This window comes from Schistocerca serialis, chromosome 3 (genome assembly GCF_023864345.2).
Source record: "Schistocerca serialis cubense isolate TAMUIC-IGC-003099 chromosome 3, iqSchSeri2.2, whole genome shotgun sequence".
In the NCBI taxonomy this organism is placed as follows: Eukaryota; Metazoa; Arthropoda; class Insecta; order Orthoptera; family Acrididae; genus Schistocerca; species Schistocerca serialis.
The window spans coordinates 219033874-219054440 of NC_064640.1; the positions used below are offsets into that span (position 1 = coordinate 219033874).

Below are 20567 nucleotides of genomic sequence, written 5' to 3' on the forward strand. Positions count from 1 at the left end.
TAATTTCTAGTTTGAACACTCACATGCAATCAAAGTCACTTGTAATAGCCATGTTATGGTAATTAACCAAACCCGTTAACAAAAATATTACGGTACCAAACGGAATAACTATGACAGAATACTCGCTCAAGTATTAGACAACCCGACCACTACGCCGGCCGGAGTGGCCGTGCGGTTCTAGGCGCTACAGTCTGGAGCCAAGCGACCGCTACGTCGCAGGTTCGAATCCTGCCTCGGGCATGGATGTGTGATGTCCTCAGGTTAGTTTGGTTTAATTAGTTCTAAGTTCTAGGCGACTGATGACCTCTGAAGTTAAGTCGCATAGTGCTCATAGCCATTTGAACCATTTTTCCACCACTACGCATTTTCATTTTGCGGTCACGGCTTGTAAACATGAAACGCTGATTTTGGTTATTCAGAAGTCACAGTTGAAGTATTAAAATCAGAATTTCATGTGGTCGTTTTTCTCATACGTTCGCATCCGCTTTTCAGCAATCCGTGGTCAAGTTTTAATCGTTCCTCTGCAAAATTATCCCACCTATTCAGAGATCCTTATATCTGCATCCGAACATGATGACGGCAGAGCTACTTCACAAAGCAATTCTTTAGCCCATCCCATAATATAGAAATTCCGTAAATATGAAACTAACTCCTTCTCTAAATAACAGAATTACTCTAAAATGTTTCTTGTTTTGCTAGTTCCCTAAACTCGCTAATTGTAAATTACAATATCCCTTCAGAGTATAACTCACTTTCTCTGTACAATCACAGTTCTCACACTAACTTGTACTCAGTTAATAAACATAATAATATTCATTTAACATCTTATTTTTTATTCACACCATCATTCACATCAATAAACAAACTAGCAATAATTAAATTGATCAATTACTTACCCCCATCCACGCCCATCCCCACCCCACGCCGGATGAAGTCACATGTTTTCCTCAACCTGCACGTGGGTCCTCGTACCCTCCCCCTCCCCACCACTCCCCATCCCCCTCTCCCATCTACCCTATTGGCGGGAGTTTCGAATTTTGGCGGGAATATTGTCTAGATTGTCCAGTAATAGCAACAAACCATGGGATCCTGCTATCACGCCTCCTTTTACACTCTTAAAGATCCATGATGACATAATCATAGCAATTCCGCTATTTTGTGTGCCAGATGTCCATCGGAAGGACGGAGACAATTCTTCGTGAGTATTATTCTTATGTACGTTACAGAACAACACATTAGTTGTGTAATTTGGACCGACCTGTGTGATTAATTACGTAATTAGGACCGATCTTTACTTCAGTTACCCAACCAAAATAAATAAAGTGCACTAACCCAATCTTCCTCTCCTGCATCTGGGCAGTTTCCCTGTGTTGGGGAGTACACTTGGGCTTTCCGTGCAAAAGGAGGTTTAGTCCCAGAAAAAGCACCGCCATTTTTAAGATCCCACCAATTCCAAGAGCCTCTGGTGATATAATTGTGTTATAGAGGAGCACTTGGGATTTCTGTCCAGGAGACCAAGGTTTGAGTCCTGAAAAGGGCATCGCCATTTTTAATTTCCCGCCAATCCTCGGGTGGAGGATGGGGTGGGACGTCAGCACAGCCAAGGGACAAAGAAATTCACACCATAATTCGAAATTCCCGACAAAATTAGAATTTCTTGTACAATAAGGTAGGCTGGGGTAGGGGATGGGAAGGTGGGAGTGCGGAGGGTGTGAGGACAATGTGCAGGCTGAGGAAAACATGACGTCATCTGGGAGTGGGGTGTGGATGGGCATGGTTGGGGGTATTTAATTGATCAATTTAACTAATTTGCATAACAATTTGATATCGAAATTGCACCAGGATCCCCATTACCCTACTACTAGTGAGTATTTCCATCGTCTGCTCCATAAGGACTGTGCATGTCTGCCCTTCCCTCCCAAGAATAATGCTCCAACTCCTGTCCGCTCCACACAGTAACAAACATAAGAGTGTTCCCATTCGATGACAAAGTGAAGCAAGGCAAAAAGGCTCTGCATTGTGCTAAGGTGCTGCCCTCTATGCAACACCTATCAAACAGGCATTTTCACAGCTAAACGCAACACTTTCACGTCCCAGTAATAGGCGGAAAACCCGTAGTGTTGTCCCACCTGGCATATCCACAACTATACTGACTACAGCGTTTGCAAATGAAGGTCATAAAACTTCAACTCGACTCTCTTTCACCTTGCAGGCGTTCTACCATGACGGCTTGGGTGCCATATTGTGTGCCTACCCTCTTGGCAGAGCGTGACACTGTTCAATAACGTTTAGCACCGTACGCTAAGGGATGCAGACATGGGCTGCTATGTGAAATATGCGTGTTATGACCCAGTCTACAAGCGCTCTCATTTTTCACACTCTTTTTAGATACACCATATATATATATATATAAAGAGCTGTGCTATTTACTCTGGTACAAAGCATCTGAGCATGGCTGACCAGGAATGTTGCTAAACCTCCGTCTTTTCTGCACATGTATTTTCGAACTGAGAGTCTTGTATGAGAACTTCTAGTGCATAATGCGATTGTTTTTCAGCAGTTACATTCACAGTATAACTAAATTATGGCCCATCAGAATAATCAAAGCCCAACGTTTCTAAGGATTTTGATAGATATAGAGGGGTAACGTGTCACAAGAAACCTGAGCCTCACAAACAAAAACTGATTTCATTTTTTGACTATACAACTGATAATTGCTCTAAAAGTCATTCGCAATATTTTACCCTCGATATGTTGGGGAAAATACATGTTTTATTCCGGAGGTATGCATAAAATTATTATGCGAAATTGTGCTAAACGCATTCTCTGAAAATTATTTCGAGCAGTTAGTTCATGAGCCTACGCGAATAGTAAATGCTTGTGAAAACACACTTGACCTCTAAGCAACAAATAATCCTGAGTTAATAACGAGCATCAAAAGCGATGGAAATGCCGTGTGACTAGGGCCTCCCGTGGGGTAGACCGTCGCCTGGTGCAAGCCTTTCGAGTTGACGCCACTTCGGCGACTTGTGTGTTAATGGGGATGAATCAAAACCGATACAGGGATTAGTGAACACAGGGTTGTCGTAGAGAGACTGAATATTGTAATCCCCAAACCCTCCAAAAATAAACGAGAAATATATCTATTCAAGAAAAGCAGATAAAAATTCAATTGACGCCTTCCTGAGAGACAATGTGCACTCATCCCAAATAAATAATATCAGTGCAGACAAGATGTGGCTTGAATTCAAAGAAATAGTATCGGCAGCAATTGAGAGATTTATACCAAATACATTAACAAACGACGGAGCTGATCCTCCTTGGTACACAAAACGGGTTAGAACACTGTTGCAGAAACAACGAAACAAACAACCCAAATTTAAACAGACGCAAAATCTCCAAGATTGGCGATCTTTTACAGAAGATTGAAATTTGGCGCGGACTTCAATGCGAGATGCTTATAACAGTTTCCACAACGAAACTTTGTCTCGAAACCTGGCAGAAAATCCAATGAGATTCTCGTCGTATGTGAAGTATGTTAGCGGCAAAAAACAATCAGTTTCTTCTTTGCGTGATAGCAATGGAAATAGTATCGAAGATAGTGCTGCCAATGCACAGTTACTAAACACAGCCTTTCAAAATGCCTTCACAAAAGAAGACGAAGTAAATATTCCAGAATTCGAGTCTAGAACAGCTGCCAACATGAGTAACGTAGAAGTAAATATCCTCGGAGTAGTGAAGCAACTCAAATCACTTAACAAAAGTAAGTCTTCTGATCCAGACTGTATACCAATTATGTTCCTTTCGGAGTATGCTGATGCATTAGCTCCATACTTAACAATCATATACAACCGTTCGCTCGAAGAAAGATCTGTATCCAAAGACTGGAAAGTTGCACAGGTCACACAAATATTCAAGAAAGGTAGTAGGAGTAATCCACTAAATTACAGGCCCATATCGTTAACGTCGATATGCAGCAGGATTTTAGAACATACATTGTGTTCGAACACTATGAATTACCTCGAAGGAAATGGTCTATTGATACACAGTCAACATGGGTTTAAAAAACATCGTTCCTGTGAAGCACAACTAGCTCTTAATTCACATGAAGTGTTGAGTGCTATTGACAAGGGATTTCAGATCGATTCCGTATTCCTGGAAGGCTTTTGACACTGTACCACAAAGCCGCTCGTTGTAAAATTGCGTGCTTATGGCATATCGTCTCAGATATGTGACTGGATTTGCGATTTCCTGTCAGAGAGGTCACAGTTCGTAGTATTTGACGGAAAGTCATCGAGTAAAGCAGAAGTGATTTCAGGCGTTCCCAAGGTAGTGTTATAGGCCCTTTGCTGTTCCTTATCTATATAAACGATTTGGGAGACAATCTGAGCAGCCGTCTTAGGTTGTTTCCAGATAACGCTGACGGTTATCGACTGATAAAGTCATCAGAAGATCAAAACACATTGCAACACGATTTAGAAAAGATATCTTAATGGTGCAAAAATTGGCAGTTGACACTAAATAACGAAAAGTGTGAGGTAATCCACATGAGTGCTAAAAGGAATCCGTTAAACTTCGGCTACACGATAAATCAGTCTAATCTAAAGCTAAATACCTATGTATTGCAATTACGAACAACTTAAATTGGAAGGAACACACAGAAAAGTATGTGGGGAAGGCTAACCAAAGATTGCGTTTAATTGGCAGGGCAATTATAAAATGTAACAGATCTACTGAGGAGAGTGCCTACACTACGCTTGTCCGTCTTCTTTTAGAATAATGCTGTGCGGTGTGGGATCCTTACCTGATAGGACTGATGGTGTGCATCGAAAAAGTTCGAAGAAGGGCAGCAAGTTTTGCATTATCGCGAAATAGAGGAGAGGGTGTCAGAGAAATGATACAGGATTTGGGCTGGACATCATTAAAAGAAGCGTTTTTCGTTGCGACGGAATCCTCTCACGAAATTCTAATCACCAACTTTCTCCTCCGAATGCTAAGATACTTTGTTGACACCGACCTGCATAGGGAGAAACGATCACCACGATAAAATAAGGGGAATCAGAGCTCGCACGGAAAGATGTAGGAGTTCGTTCTTTCTGCGCTGTAAGAGATTGGAATAATAGAGAATTGTGAAGGTGCTTCGATGAACCCTCTGCCAGGCACTTAAATGTGATTTGCAGAGTATCCATGTAGATGTAGATGTAGAATATTTATGATATAAATGGCGTTGACTAGTCTTATAGAGGTCTTAGTCAGAGAGAGTGTGATTATGACAAACTGCACAAGATACCCTGATGAGCCAAAACATTGTGACCAGTGCCCACCCAGTGAAAGGAATGTATGCAAGGTGTTAAAAAAAGAAGTTCATACTTTGAGAGGTGGCAGTATGAACCAAGAGAAGACAAAAATGTCCAGTATACAATGGCTCTAAAATGCGTACTTGATGAGTTATAAGCACGTGTTCATATTCGCTAGTGTGAAACACAGCTCTTCTACTGCAAGCTCCATTGTTGTCCATGGACACATCATGCAGTAAAAATCTGTTAGTGTTATTGTTTGTTAACCGTATTCACAGTTTGTGGTAAGTGCTACGCATATATTAATTCTAGTTGATAAATTCAGGAAATAATTTTACATTGTAGTTTTATCTTTGCACTTACCAACATAATGGAAGCCAGTTATTCCACGCTAGTAATGACAAACATGATCTGTTATGCCCTGGCAAGTGGGAGGAACCGCCGATCCCGTGTCCTCTATGCTGAAGAATGTTCAGAACGCAGGGTACAATCTGCACAATTATACAGCAATCTTTTCCAGCGTGATTCCCTAAGAGGTCGAAAAGAAGCATGTCTTACTATGAGCGGACACCATATGGAGGACCTACTTTAGCAATGGCTCACAAGTGTAGGTGGTACGTAATAGCAAGCAGATTACATTAGAAGCCCTGCTGGTTTGCAGTAACAGAATAACGTGTTCTTATTTGGTTACTGCATTCTGTAGGTCATTCATAATCGGAAAGAGCTTGCAGTAGAAGAGATGTGTTTCTCAGTACCGAAGATGAACAAGTTTTCATACCTCGTAGGGTATGCATAAAAACCCATGTTTACCGGACATTTTTTTCTTGTCTTGGTCCATACTTCCACCTCTCAGAGTATGGAATACATTTTTAAGACACTATATAAGCGGAGCAGAAATGAATGAGGATTCATTCTAGCGACGGTACGAGCCGCTAATGAGAGAATCCACTGACATTCGCAACTGGCATATTGGTATGGCGCGGAACCTGGTAACAAGCGTCTCGTAAACGGCCAGCTGATCGGCTGTTCGCATGCTACTTCCGTGAGCATTTCTGGAAAGTGGTTGAAGTGCGGTGAAACCACGAGTGTCAGTTACGAATGCAGTGGGTACGAAATCATCGAGATAGGACTGTGGAGCAATGGAAAAGTGTCGTGTGGTGACATGAACCATGTTTATTCTTACACCAGGTCGATAGCCGTGTCAGGATATGCCGTCACTCAGGCGAACGACTGCTCGAGACATGCACTACACCACGGACGCAGGCTGGCGAGGGCGATGTTATGCTATGGAGGATTTCCTGGTCTTCAATGGGACCTACGGTAGTAATCTAGTGCACCATGATAGCCGCCAACTGCGTGAACATTATTGTAGACCACCTGCATTTCTTCATGCTTGATACCTTCCCCGACAGCGATGGCATCTTCCAACAGGAAAACTGTCCTTGTCACAAGGCCAGAATCGTGCTACAGTGGTTTGAGGAGCATGATAGTGAATCATGATATCTTGGACACCAGATTCGCCTGTCTCTACCCGACGGAGCATATCAGAGACGCGCCAACTCCACGCTCACTGCCGCCGGTCCATAATTTACGGGAATTGCATGGCATGTATGTAGACATCTGGCGCCACGTACACATGAAAACAAACCAGAGGCATGTCGAATCCATGCCACGCAGAACAGCTACTGCATTGCTTTCCACAGGTGGACCGACATACTACTAAGCGGATGGACATAATCCAGAATGAGATTTCACTCTGCAGCGGAGTGTGCGCTGATATGAAACTTCCTGACAGATTAAAACTGTGTGCCGGACCGTGACTCAAACTCGGGACCTTTGCCTTTCGCGGGCAAGTGATCTACCATCTGAGCTACCCAAGTACGACTCACGACCCGTCCCCACAGCTTCAATTCAGCCAGTACCTCATCTCCTACCTTCCAAACTTCACAGAAGCTCTCCTGCAAAGCTTGCAGAACTAGCACTCCTAGAAGAAAGGATATTGCAGAGACATGGCTTTGCCACAGCCTGTGGGATGTTTCCAGAATGAGATTTTCACTCTGCAGCGGAGTTCGCGCTGATATGAAACTTCCTGGCATGTTAAAACTGTATGCCGGACCGAGACTAGAACTCGGGACCTTCGCCTTTCGCGGGCAAGTGATCTACCAACTGAGCTACCCAAGCAGGACTGATGACCCGTCCCCACAGCATTAATTCTGACAGTACTTCATCTCCTACCTTCCAAACTTCACAGAAGCTCTCCTGCGAACCTTGCAGAACTAGCACTCCTGGAAGAAACGATACTGCAGAACCATGGCTTTCTCACAGCCTGGGGGATGTTCCCAGAATGAGATTTTCACTCTGCGGCGGACTGTGTGCTGGAATGAAATTTCCTGCTAGATTAAAATTGTGCGCCGGAACGAGACTCGAACTCGAGACCTTTGCCGCCCGCGAAAGGCAAAGATCCCGAGTTCGAGTCTCGGTCCGGCACACAGTTTTAATCTGACAGGAAGTTTCAGATGGACATAATGTTTCGGTTCATAAGAGAATGTGGCTATGGGTCACAAAATCCGGCAAGTTCGTAAGCCTCAATGGCGAATTTCACTCTGTTATGAGGCACCTGATCAAACTGCACCGTCACCAATCTGGTACCGCTGCAGGAACGGTGTGCCATGGATACTCCAGTAAGAGACGAAAGGAACATTTCTCTTTCCAAAGAAAGTAAATTTTTTAACACACGACATTCGTGATTCCCAATTTGAACGTAACATACACACTATCTGATCAAAAACATCTGGACATCCCCATGTAATGCAACACTGACCACCAGGTGACACGAGGGGAGGACCCGCCAGTATAAAAGGCGGCAGGGAATTCCTGTTTTCAGTAAACAATCAGTAACAGCGGAATGGGTCTGTGAGGAGAGCTCAGTGACTTCGAATATGGAGTAATCATTGGATGTCACCTGAGTAACAGATCCATCACGAACATTTCAACCCCTGTAAAGTTACCGAAGTCGACTGTTGGTGATGCAAATGTCAAGTGGAAACGTGAAGGTACAGCCACAGCTAAACAAGACCAGGCAGATCTCATGTACTGACGGACATGGACCATCGAGAGGTTGTAAAGTGTCGCATGAAGTCAGAGGAAGGAATCATTCATGAATTTCAAAGTGCTACCAGCAGTTCAGCTTGCACAATGACCGTGTGTAGCGGGCTGAAAAGTGTTCGAGCATCTCCTTGTAAGTCATACAATTCTGTAGTCAGTAGTAACCAACACTTGAGATGATGTAAACAGCGAAGCCACTGGATAGTGTACAATTGGAAATGAGTGATTTGTAGTAACGAATCACGCAGTACGCTCTGACAATCCGATGGAAGGTTTGGGTTTGACGAATGCATGGAGAACATTACCTGCCGTCATGTATAGTGCCAACAGTGAAGTACAGAGGAGACAGTGTTACGGTATGGGGGTGTTTCTCCTGCTTAATATGTAGTCCCCTCGCTGCGCTTAAGAAAACTCTAAATTCGGAAAGAGATGGACACGTTTTACAACAGTGTGTACTATAAACAGTAGAGGAACCGTCTGGAGAGGATGATTGTTTATATCACCATGACAGTACATGCCATAATACAGCACACGTGAGGTAATCGTTTGTGGACAATAACATTCCTGAAATAGACTGGTATGTCCAGAGTCCCGACCTGATTCCAGTGGAACACATTTAAGCTGAGTTAGAACGTCGACTTCGCTCCACACCCCATCACCCAACATTACTACCTTCTCTGGTTTCAGCACTTCAGAGAGAGTGGGCTCCATTTCCTCCACAGACATTCAGCCACCACAATGAAAGTGTCTCCAGCAGAGTTGAAGCCATCGTAAAGGTGGACAGTGGATAATACACTCCATATTAATGTCCACCAATACGTGTCCAAATACTTCTCATCGGATAGTGTTCAATTCGGCTACTTCAAAATGCTGTATAAAGAAAACCATTTCACCTATCTGGCTATCACGATACTTACATTACTGATGAACATGTAAAAAAAATCATTGACCTTAACTTAATACACTACTGGCCATTAAAATTGCTACACCAAGAAGAATTGCAGATGATAAACGGGTATTCATTGGACAAATATATTATACTAGAACTGACATGTAATTACATTTTCACGCAATTTGGGGGCATAGATCCTGAGAAATCAGTACCCACAACAACCACCTCTGGCCGTAATAACGGCCTTGATACGCCTGGACATTGAGTCAAACACAGCTTGGATGGCGTGTACAGGTACAGCTGATCATGCAGCTTCAACACGATACCACAGTTCATCAAGAGTAGTGACTGGCGTATTGTGACGAGCCAGTTGCTCGGTCACCATTGATCAGACGTTTTCAGTTGGTGAGAGATCTGGAGAATGTGATGGGCAGAGCAGCAGTCGAACATTTTCTGTACCCAGAAAGGCCCGTACAGGACTTGTAACATGCGGTCGTGCATTATCCTGCTGAAATGTAGGGTTTCGCAGGGATCGAATAAAGGGTACAGCCACAGGTCGTAACACATCTGAAATGTAACGTCCACTGTTCAAAGTGCCGTCAATGCGAACAAGAGGTGACCGAGACGTGTAACCAATGGCACCCCATACCGTCACGTGGGGTGATACGCCAGTATAGTATAGCGATGACGAATAGACGCTTCCAGTGTGCGTTCACCGCGATGTCGCCAAACACGGATGCGACCATCATGATGTTGTAAACAGAACCTGGATTCATCCTAAAAAATGGCGTTTTGCCATTCGTGCACCCAGGTTCGTCGTTGAGTACACCATCGCAGGCGCTCATGTCCGTGGTGCAGCGTCAAGAGTAACCGCAGCCATGGTCTCCGAGCTGACAGTCCATGCTGCTGCAAACGTCGTCGAACTGTTCGTGCAGATGGTTGTTGTCTTGCAAACGTCCCCATCTGTTGACTCAGGGATCGAGTCGTGGCTGCACGATCCGTTACAGCCATGCGGATAAGATGCCTGTCATCTCGACTGCTAGTGATACGAGGCCGTTGGGATAGAGCACGGGGTTCCGTATTACCCTCCTGAACCCACCGATTCCATATTCTGCTAACAGTCATTGGATCTCGACCAACGCGAGCAGCAATGTCGAGATACGATAAACCGCAATCGCGATAGGCTACAATCCAGCCTTTATCAAAGTCGGAAACGTGATGGTACGCATTTCTCCTCCTTACACGAGGCATCACAACAACGTTCCACCAGGCAACGCCGGTCAACTGCCGTTTGTGTATGAGAAATCGGTTGGAAACTTCCCTCATGTCAGCACGTTGTAGGTATCGCCACCGGCGCCAACCTTGTGTGAATACTCTGAAAAGCTAATCATTTGCATATCACAGCATCTTCTTCCTGTCAGTTAAAGTTCGCGTCTGTCCCACGTCATCTTCGTGGTGTAGCAATTTTAATGGCCAGTAGTGTATTGTGTCAGGGTGAAACATTGTCTGCTCCTGATCGCACAAAAGAATCTGAGTTGCTCGCAGCGCAAGAAATGTTTTATTTTGCTTGACAGAAGTGTTGTTTTGCAGATGGACTGGGAACCGGACGCAGTGCTGGCAGCGGTGCGCGGCCTGCCAGAGGCGGCGCAGCTGGCGGAGGAGCTGGCGGCCATGCGCACCGACCTGGACAGGGTCGCCCGCGTGCTCAGCCTGCCCTGCCTCGCCGACCTCCAGTGCGTACCAACAGCGCTGCAGCCTACATCTACATCTACATCTACATCTACATTGATACTCCGCAAGCCACCCAACGGTGTGTGGCGGAGGGCACTTTACGTGCCACTGTCATTCCCTCCCTTTCCTGTTCCAGTCGCGTATGGTTCGCGGGAAGAACGACTGTCTGAAAGCCTCCGTGCGCGCTCTAATCTCTCTAATTTTACATTCGTGATCTCCTCGGGAAGTATAAGTAGGGGGAAGCAATATATTCGATACCTCATCCAGAAACGCACCCTCTCGAAACCTGGCGAGCAAGCTACACCGCGATGCAGAGCGCCTCTCTTGCAGAGTCTGCCACTTGAGTTTATTAAACATCTCCGTAACGCTATCACGGTTACCAAATAACCCAGTGACGAAACGCGCCGCTCTTCTTTGGATCTTCTCTATCTCCTCCGTCAACCCGATGTTTGAGGGCGTTGTTGCAGCGCGTGTGCGACGTAATGCAACGTCGATGCGGCTGTACACTATGTGATCAAAAGTATCCGGACACCTGGCTGAAAATGACTTACAAGTTCCAGCCCTCCATCGATAATGCTGGAATTCAAAATGGTGTTGGCCCACCCTTAGCCTTCATGACAGCTTCCATTCCCGCAGGCATACGTTCAATCAGATGCTGGAAGGTTTCTTGGGGAATGGCAGCCCATTCTTCACGGAGCGCTCCAATGAGAAGAGGTATCGATGCCGGTCGGTGAGGCCTGGCACGAAGTCGGCGTTCCAAAACATCCCAAAGGTGTTGTGCCGGATTCAGGTCAGGACTTCGTGCAGGACAGTCCATTACAGGGATGATATTATCGTGTAACTACTTCGCCACAGTCCGTCTATTATGAACAGGTGCTCCATTGCGTAGAAAGATGCAATCGCCATCCCGAACTGCCCTTCAACAGTGGGAAGCAATAAGGTGCTTAAAACATCAACGTAGACCTGTGCTGTGATAGTGCCACGCAAAACAACAAGGAGTGCAAGCTCCCTCCATGAAAAACACAACCACACCATAACACCACCGCCTCCGAATTTTACTGTTGGCACTACACACGCTGGCAGATGACGTTCACCGGGAATTCGCCACACCCACACCCTGCCATCGGATCGCCACATTGTGTACAGTGATTCGTCAGTCCACAGAACGGTTTTCCACTGTTCAATCGTCCAATGTTTACGCTCCTCACACGAAGCGAGGCGGCCTTTGGCATTTATAGGCGCCATGTGTGGTTTATGAGCAGCTGCTCCACCATGAAATCCAAGTTTTCTCACCTCCCGCCTAACTGTCATAGTACTTGCAGTGGATCCTGATGCAGTTTGGAATTCCTGTATGATGGTCTGGATAGATGTCTGCCTATTACACATTACGACCCTCTTCAACTGTCGGCATGTACGCTTTTGTGCTGTACGTGTCCCTTCACGTTACCACTTCACTATCATATCGGAAACAGTGGACCTAGCGATGTTTGGGAGTGTGGAAATCTCACGTACGGACGTGTGACACAAGTGACACCCAATCACCTGACCACGTTCGAAGTCTGTGAATTCCGCAGAGCGCCCCATTCTGCTCTCTCACGATGTCTAATGACTACTGAGGTCGCTGATATTGAGTACCTGGCAGTAGTTGGCAGCACAATGCACTTAATATGAAAAACGTATGTTTTTGGGGGTGTCCGGATACTTTTGATCACATAGGGTATAAACATTGACATGTAGGCAGGGTGTTGGTGTGCTATTCGTGTCCTTCCGACATGAGTACGGTAAATGCAGAAACGTGATCTATAATGACGCTGTCACCAAATGCGTCCAAACGCTGCTGTTATTGTTTTCTTACCTGACGAAGAAAAACACAGGTAGACAACCATTGGAAAATGAAGAATAAGTCTATCGAAGAAAAAAAAACGCTGTGGAATAGTGCACCAACTTCCTGCTCGTCGCGATTCGGCACAATACACTGGTCGATCTGGGAGGCCAGCCTCATCCATTACACTAACTCAAGTGGGAAACACTCGAGCACCCGCCCTATAGTCTTGATCTCTTCCCATGGAATTACCATGCATTCGGCCCCTTAAAAAAGGCTTCTTTACACCGCAGGACATGTTGTTTTACCAAATGGTTATCTTAAGCCTGGTAAGTCGGTGGGATGACTGCCTCAATGTTTACAGCGATTATGCCTGATTGACATACCGGTTCTGGACTGTACGGCCTTCGAATGGAAACTTTTTGATCACCCCTTATACCAGGCGCAGATCCACAGGGGTTTCATGAGGGTCGTCACCCAACCCAAACACTATTTTAATAGAAGTGTTTACATATATATTTTTCATACACCACTTTCCAAATTTCGACTTCCTCGTGTAGTGCAACATGCAGCGCATACATATTGCGAAACATGGAGGTGAGACAGACCCAGATGGAATTCGCGCGGCGCATTAAGAACCGTGGGTTTGTACACTGGCCAGACTGAGTGTAATTTTTAGGGGTTTCCATGCTCTTGTAGATAAATGGTGGGCTTGTCTCCGAAGTCTGCCTTAGAAAATGCGATGCATAATCTGTTAAAGTACGGAAATACACAAAACAAAGTTTCCGCGTTTCGCACCACTCCCGTCCTTTAGGTTACCTTGGCGACTGTGACTCTAGAAAGGGCGTCCAGCCACGATGCTACATAATACAATAAAAATTTGTCAATTCTTAACAAAGCGGACCTTATAGTAGAAGATACCAACGCCAAGAAAAAGAAGAATAATTTCCAAATTTCATAGCTAGCTTCTGGGGAATAAAGCATCGCGAAAATAAAAGTGTCTTGAAAATGGGAAATAATTTTAGAAATTTTAATCTACAGGGTGTCCCAAAAAATATATACACTCATTACTCATATTTATAAAGATACGGAAACAATTCAAAATCAAAAATAATGTGAAAAATATAGAAACCAACCGTTTATCGAAATTGTTCAAATTGTTGACCATTATGGTCTAGACACTGATGACGCTGATAGATGGAACTCAGCACGTTCCTAGTCATTGAAATTGGTATTTTGGAACATTCGTTTTCAGTAGCTGCTTCCAACTCATTGATTGTAGCTGATCTTGTGCTATAAACATTGTGCTTCACATTCCCACATAAAAAAGAATCCGTAGGGATCAAATCCGGTGAGCGTGAAGCGTAGTCGTCTCTGCCTCTTCGTCCTATCCATCTATTCGGTATGTTTTCATCAAGGTAGGCCCTTACGTCGCGATGGTAGTGGAGAGATCCTGCTTCCTGCTGGAAGTACAATTCTCCATCCCGAAACATCTCTTCGTTGCGTGGCATGGTGTATTCCTGTAGTAGGCTCAGGTAAGCTTCACCAGTCACTGTACGCTCAAAAAAGAAAGATCTAGTCAAACTAAATATTGATGTACCACACCACACTGTAACTACTGGTAGGCTCACATGGTATTCCACTGTCACGTCAGGATTCTCAGCTGTCCAGTAGGTACAACTGTGACGACTAATCGAACCATTTAACTTAAAAGTGGCCTTACCACTCCAAAGAATCTTGTGTTGGAATTTTGTGTCCCGCGCGCACCTTGCTTGATACTACGCACAAAATTCAGTTCTCCGATCATGATTATCCTCATTCAGACCGTGGAGTAATCCAGGAATAAAACTTTTCCATTGAACACGCTTCTAAAAGCGATGGACGCTCGTTTTTGGAACTCCTGTTTCATGACGCGCTTGCAGCACAGACTTTCCAGGAGATTACTGAAACCTTTCGGTGGCTTCCCTTTCTCTTGCGGAGCCGGTGGATGATGGTGCTCCTCCGGAATGGTTCCTATGGGCATTCTGAACAGTTCCCTCTTCCTCAAACTTATCTCACAGACAAGTAATGATGAGTCGCGTTTATGCATCTCGATGAAACTTCATTCTGAACTGTCTTCGCGCTTCACTTGCGTGGTGGTGGTGGTGGTGGTTAGTGTTTAACGACCCGTCGACAACGAGGTCATTAGAGACGGAGCGCAAGCTCGGGTTAGGGAAGGATTGGGAAGGAAATCGGCCGTGCCCTTTCAAAGGAACCATCCCGGCATTTGCCTGAAACGATTTAGGGAAATCACGGAAAACCTAAATCAGGATGGCTGGAGATGGGATTGAACCGTCGTCCTCCCGAATGCGAGTCCAGTGTGCTAACCACTGCGCCACCTCGCTCGGTTTCACTTGCGTTCTCAGTCTTCCAGCAGCACTACAGAATGAAATTCCTTTGCGCAAGGTTCAGCTTCCCTGCAGCCATTTCTTCAAACCGTCGCATGTGAAAAAGAAAAAAAAATGTACTGTAGCTATGAGGTGTAAAAGAGTGTGTTCATTTTTTGGGGACAACGTGTATATTTAACAAAGGATAGTTTTCATTTTCTTGACTGAGGGCCTAACCACGTGGATGGGCCTTCGGCCTGACTCGCAACATTGCAGCCAGATATCTACATCTACACCTACATCCATACTCCGCAAGCCACCTGACGGCGTGTGGCGGAGGTTACCCTGAGTACCTCTATAGGTTCTCCCTTCTATTCCAGTCTCGTATTGTTCGTGGAAAGAAGGATTGTCGGTATGCTTCTGTGTGGGCTTTAATCTCTCTGATTTTATCCTCATGGTCTCTTCGCGAGATATACGTAGGATGGAGCAATATACTGCTTGACTCTTCGGTGAAGGTATGTTCTCGAAACTTTTACAAAAGCCCGTACCGAGCTACTGAGCGTCTCTCCTGCAGAGTCTTCCACTGGAGTTTATCTATCATCTCCGTAACGCTTTCGCGATTACTAAATGATCCTGTAACGAAGCGCGCTGCTCTCCGTTGGATCTTCTCTATCTCTTCTATCAACCCTATCTGGTACGGATCCCACACCGCTGAGCAGTATTCAAGCAGTAGGCGAACAAGCGTACTGTAACCTACTTCCTTTGTTTTCGGATTGCATTTCCTTAGGATTCTTCCAATGAATCTCAGTCTGGCATCTGCTTTACCGATGATCAACTTAATATGATCATTCCATTTTAAATCACTCCTAATGCGTACTCCCAGATAGTTTATGGAATTAACTGCTTCCAGTTGCTGACCTGCTATTTTGTAGCACATTACACTTGTCTACATTGAGATTCAATTGCCATTCCCTGCACCATGCGTCTATTCGCTGCAGATCCTCCTGCATTTCAGTACAATTTTCCATTGTTACAACCTCTCGATACACCACAGCATCATCTGCAAAAAGCCTCAGTGAACTTCCGATGTCATCCACAAGGTCATTTATGTATATTGTGAACAGCAACGGTCCTATGACACTCCCCTGCGGCACACCTGAAATCACTCTTACTTGGGAAGACTTCTCTCCATTGAGAATGACATACTGCCTTCTGTTATCTAGGAACTCTTCAATCCAATCACACAATTGGTCTGATAGTCCATATGCTCTTACTTTGTTCATTAAACGACTGTGGGGAACTATATCGAACGCCTTGCGGAAGTGAAGAAATACGGCATCTACCTGTGAACCCGTGTCTATGGTTCTCTGAGTCTCGTGGACGAATAGCGCGAGCTGGGTTTCACACGACCGTCTTTTTCGAAACCCATGCTGATTCCTACAGAGTAGATTTCTAGTCTCCAGAAAAGTCATTATACTCGAACATAATACGTGTTCCAAAATTCTACAACTGATCGACGTTAGAGATACAGGTCTATAGTTCTGCACATCTGTTCGACGTCCCTTCTTGAAAACGGGGATGACCTGTGCCCTTTTCCAATCCTTTGGAACGCTACGCTCTTCTAGAGACCTGCGGTACACCGCTGCATGAAGAGGGGCAAGTTCCTTCGCGTACTCTGTGTAATATCGAACTGGTATCCCATCAGGTCCAGCGGCCTTTCCTCTTTTGAGCGGTTTTAATTGTTTCTCTATCCCTCTGTCGTCTATTTCGATATCTACCATTTTGTCATCTGTGCGACAATCTAGAGAAGGAACTACAGTGCAGTCTTCCTCTGTGAAACAGCTTTGGAAAAAGACATTTAGTATTTCGGCCTTTAGTCTGTCATCCTCTGTTTCAGTACCATTTTGGTCACAGAGTGTCTGGACATTTCGTTTTGATCCACCTACCGCTTTGACATAAGACCAAAATTTCTTAGGATTTTCTCCCAAGTCAGTACATAGAACTCTACTTTCGAATTCATTGAACGCCTCTCACATAGCCCTCCTCGAACTACATTTCGCTTCGCGTAATTTTTGTTTGTCTGCAAGGCTTCGGCTATGTTTATGTTTGCTATGAAGTTCCCTTAGCTTCCGCAGCAGTTTCCTAACTCGGTTGTTGTACCACGGTGGCTCTTTTCCATCTCTTACGATCTTGCTTGGCACATACTCATCTAACGCATATTGTACGATGGTTTTGAACTTTGTCCACTGATTCTCAACACTATATGTACTTGAGACAAAACTTTTGTGATGTGCCGTCAGGTACTCTGTAATCTGCTTTTTGTCACTTTTGCTAAACAGAAAAATCTTCCTACCTTTTTTAATATTTCTATTTACGGCTGAAATCATCGATGCAGTAACCGCTTTATGATCGCTGATTCCCTGTTCTGCGTTAATTGTTTCAAATAGTTCGGGTCTCTTTGTCACCAGAAGGTCTAATATGTTATCGCCACGAGTCGGTTCTCTGTTTAACTGCTCAAGGTAGTTTTCAGATAAAGCACTTAAAAAAATTTCACTGGATTCTTTGTCCCTGCCACCCGTTATGAACGTTTGAGTCTCCCAGTCTATATCCGGCAAATTAAAATCTCCACCCAGAACTATAACATGCTGGGGAAATCTACTCGAAATATTATCCAAACTATCCTTCAGGTGCTCAGCCACAACAGCTGCTGAACCAGGGGGCCTATAGAGACATCCAATTATCATGTCTGAGCCTGCTTTAACCGTGACCTTCACCCAAATTATTTCACATTCCGGATCTCCGTCAATTTCCTTCGATTCTATTGCGCTTCTTATCGCTATCACGCCTCCCCCTTCACTGTCCAGCCTGTCTCTGCGGTATACATTCCATCTGAGTTTAGCATTTCATTACTGTTTACGTCTGGTTTCAGCCAACTTTCTGTCCCTAGTACTATATGGGCGTTGTGACCGTTTATTAATGAGAGCAGTTCTGGGACCTTTCTATAGACGCTCCTGCAGTTTACTATTAGCACATTAATATTGTTATTCCCTGTTGCATTTTGCCTACTCCTACCTTGCCGCGTCTCAGGAGGCGTCTTGTCGGGCCTAGGGAGGGAATTCTCTAACCTAAAAAACCCAGATGTGCACTCCACACGTACTCCGCTACCCTTGTAGCCGCTTCCGGCGTGTAGTGCACGCCTGACCTATTCAGGGGGACCCTACAGTTCTCCACCCGATAGCGGAGGTCGAGAAATTTGCACCCCAGATCTCCGCAGAATCGTCTGAGCCTCTGGTTTAAGCCTTCCACTCGGCTCCAAACCAGAGGACCGCGATCGGTTCTGGGAACGATCCTACAAATAGTTAGCTCTGATTCCACCTCGCGAGTGAGGCTTTCCGCCTTCACCAATTCCGCCAGCCGCCTGTACGAACTGAGGATGACCTCTGAACCCAGACGGCAGGAGTCATTGGCGCCGACATGAGCAACAATTTGCAGTCGGGTGCACCCAGTGCTCTCTATCGCCGCCGGCAGGGCCTCCTCCACATCTCGGATGAGACCCCCCGGCAAGTAGAGAGAGTGAACACTGGCCTTCTTCCCCGACCTTTCCGCTATTTCCCTAAGGGGCTCGATCACCCGCCTAACGTTGGAGCTCCCAATAACTAATAAACCCCTCCCCCCGTTTGCCTGCTCGGACCTTGCTGAAGGAGCGGCCACATGTCCACTCACAGGCAGAGCGGGCGATGCCACACGGCCAGCCTCCACATTGACCCTCCGCCTCGTGCGCCGCGAACGCCGCTGAACCCGCCACGCCCTTTGGGGAGAGGGTGGCCCATCCGCGCCCGGTACCCGCGAAGATGTCTCGACAGCAGGGACAGTGGGTGAAGCATGTAACACCTGGGGTGTACCATGCGACGCACCAGACTCGCCACTGCCGCTACACTCCGAGGCAGCAGCCTGAAGACGGCCGACCGCGGCCATCAACACGTTCAACTGTTCGCGAACAGTGGCCAGCTCCTCCTGCGTCCGTACACAGCAGTCACACATCCTATCCATCCTAAGAAATCAATTTACTGTAGAGAGTTAATCAACTTTTAACTAGACTGCTAATTCAATAAAGGCGGCTGACTAAACTGACTAAACTGTGGTTAGTAGCCACTTCTTGTGGAAAACAATGAAAATAGCACTACCTGTCTCTGGACTGTATTGAAAACAAACACTAGCACTACTGGCACTATGGTTGACTAAAGGGACTCTCTCTGACTCTATTCAAAACAAACACGAAATCTATGGAACACTATTACTAGCACTCGACAATTAAAGCTTCCTAAAAGCAAAAACACACGGAAGAAGAAGTGACAAGTAAGAAAAATACAGTTAATACTTAAATTAAGGTAGCTCGCTGCACAGCAGACGTGGAGCAGACGGCGTACATTAACAGACTGACCATAGCTACACTCAACAACAGATTTTACGCGATTCATGAGTCCACAGGTAGAGCCCCCAGACCATAGGAAGTTGATTAAGGCATAACAAAATGGGCAAGACGCTCCAGCAAGAAAACAAAAATAACAGAGAGTCTAACTTCGCAAGCGCTATACGACAAGGTAAAAAAGTCGCATTCCCATCATTTATAAGCGCACAGAACCGTAGTCTGCAGGCCTCTGTTTACAATAGTAGTACTAATTGAAATAGTGAGTACACTCTTCGATTTTAAACCGCGTAAATTATGACACCGTCAACGTTGTGAGAGTTTGTTGCTAATATAATTCTTAATTTAATCACATATGCACTTCTCAAATTTTCGGAAGAATGCATTTCAGATACCGTACTTCTCTGACTTACAATTTTCTGGACATTATGCTTAAGTGATGTTCTAAACACTGATGTTAAAATTATTACTACTATTATTATTATTGTTATTATTATTATTATTATTATTATTATTTTAATACAAATGTTGATCGTGTTAGGACAGCAACCAGCCACAAATTTACTTTGGGTTCCTTTATTCAAAGGAAACCGTTACCGGTTTCGAATCGTTGCGATTCATCATCAGACGGTTTACACGCTTTCTTTCTACATTTGGTGTGTTTTTTACAGATTAATTTAGGACAATTAATCTGTAAAAAACACACCAAATGTAGAAAGAAAGCGTGTAAACCGTCTGATGATGAATCGCAACGATTCGAAACCGGCAACGGTTTCCTTTGAATAAAGGAACTCAAAGTAAATTTGTGGCTGGTTGCTGTCCTAACACGATCAACATTTGTCTTCAAAAACAGCCACGGTATCCAACATGTCATCATATGACAAAATTGTATTATTTTAATGTTTGAGTCATCTAAGGCCCACGCGCC

At 45.0% G+C, this 20567-nt stretch overlaps 1 protein-coding gene across 1 annotated transcript in view; it reads left to right on the forward strand.

The window, feature by feature from the left end:
• The window catches only part of LOC126469951 (SET and MYND domain-containing protein 4-like), a 201311-nt gene that overhangs the window by 16859 nt on the left and 163885 nt on the right, over window positions 1-20567 (forward strand). Inside the window, exon 2 of the mRNA XM_050097361.1 lies at window positions 10885-11027. Within this exon, the coding sequence (XP_049953318.1) occupies window positions 10885-11027 (143 nt within the window). The remainder of the gene's footprint in view (window positions 1-10884; window positions 11028-20567) is intronic.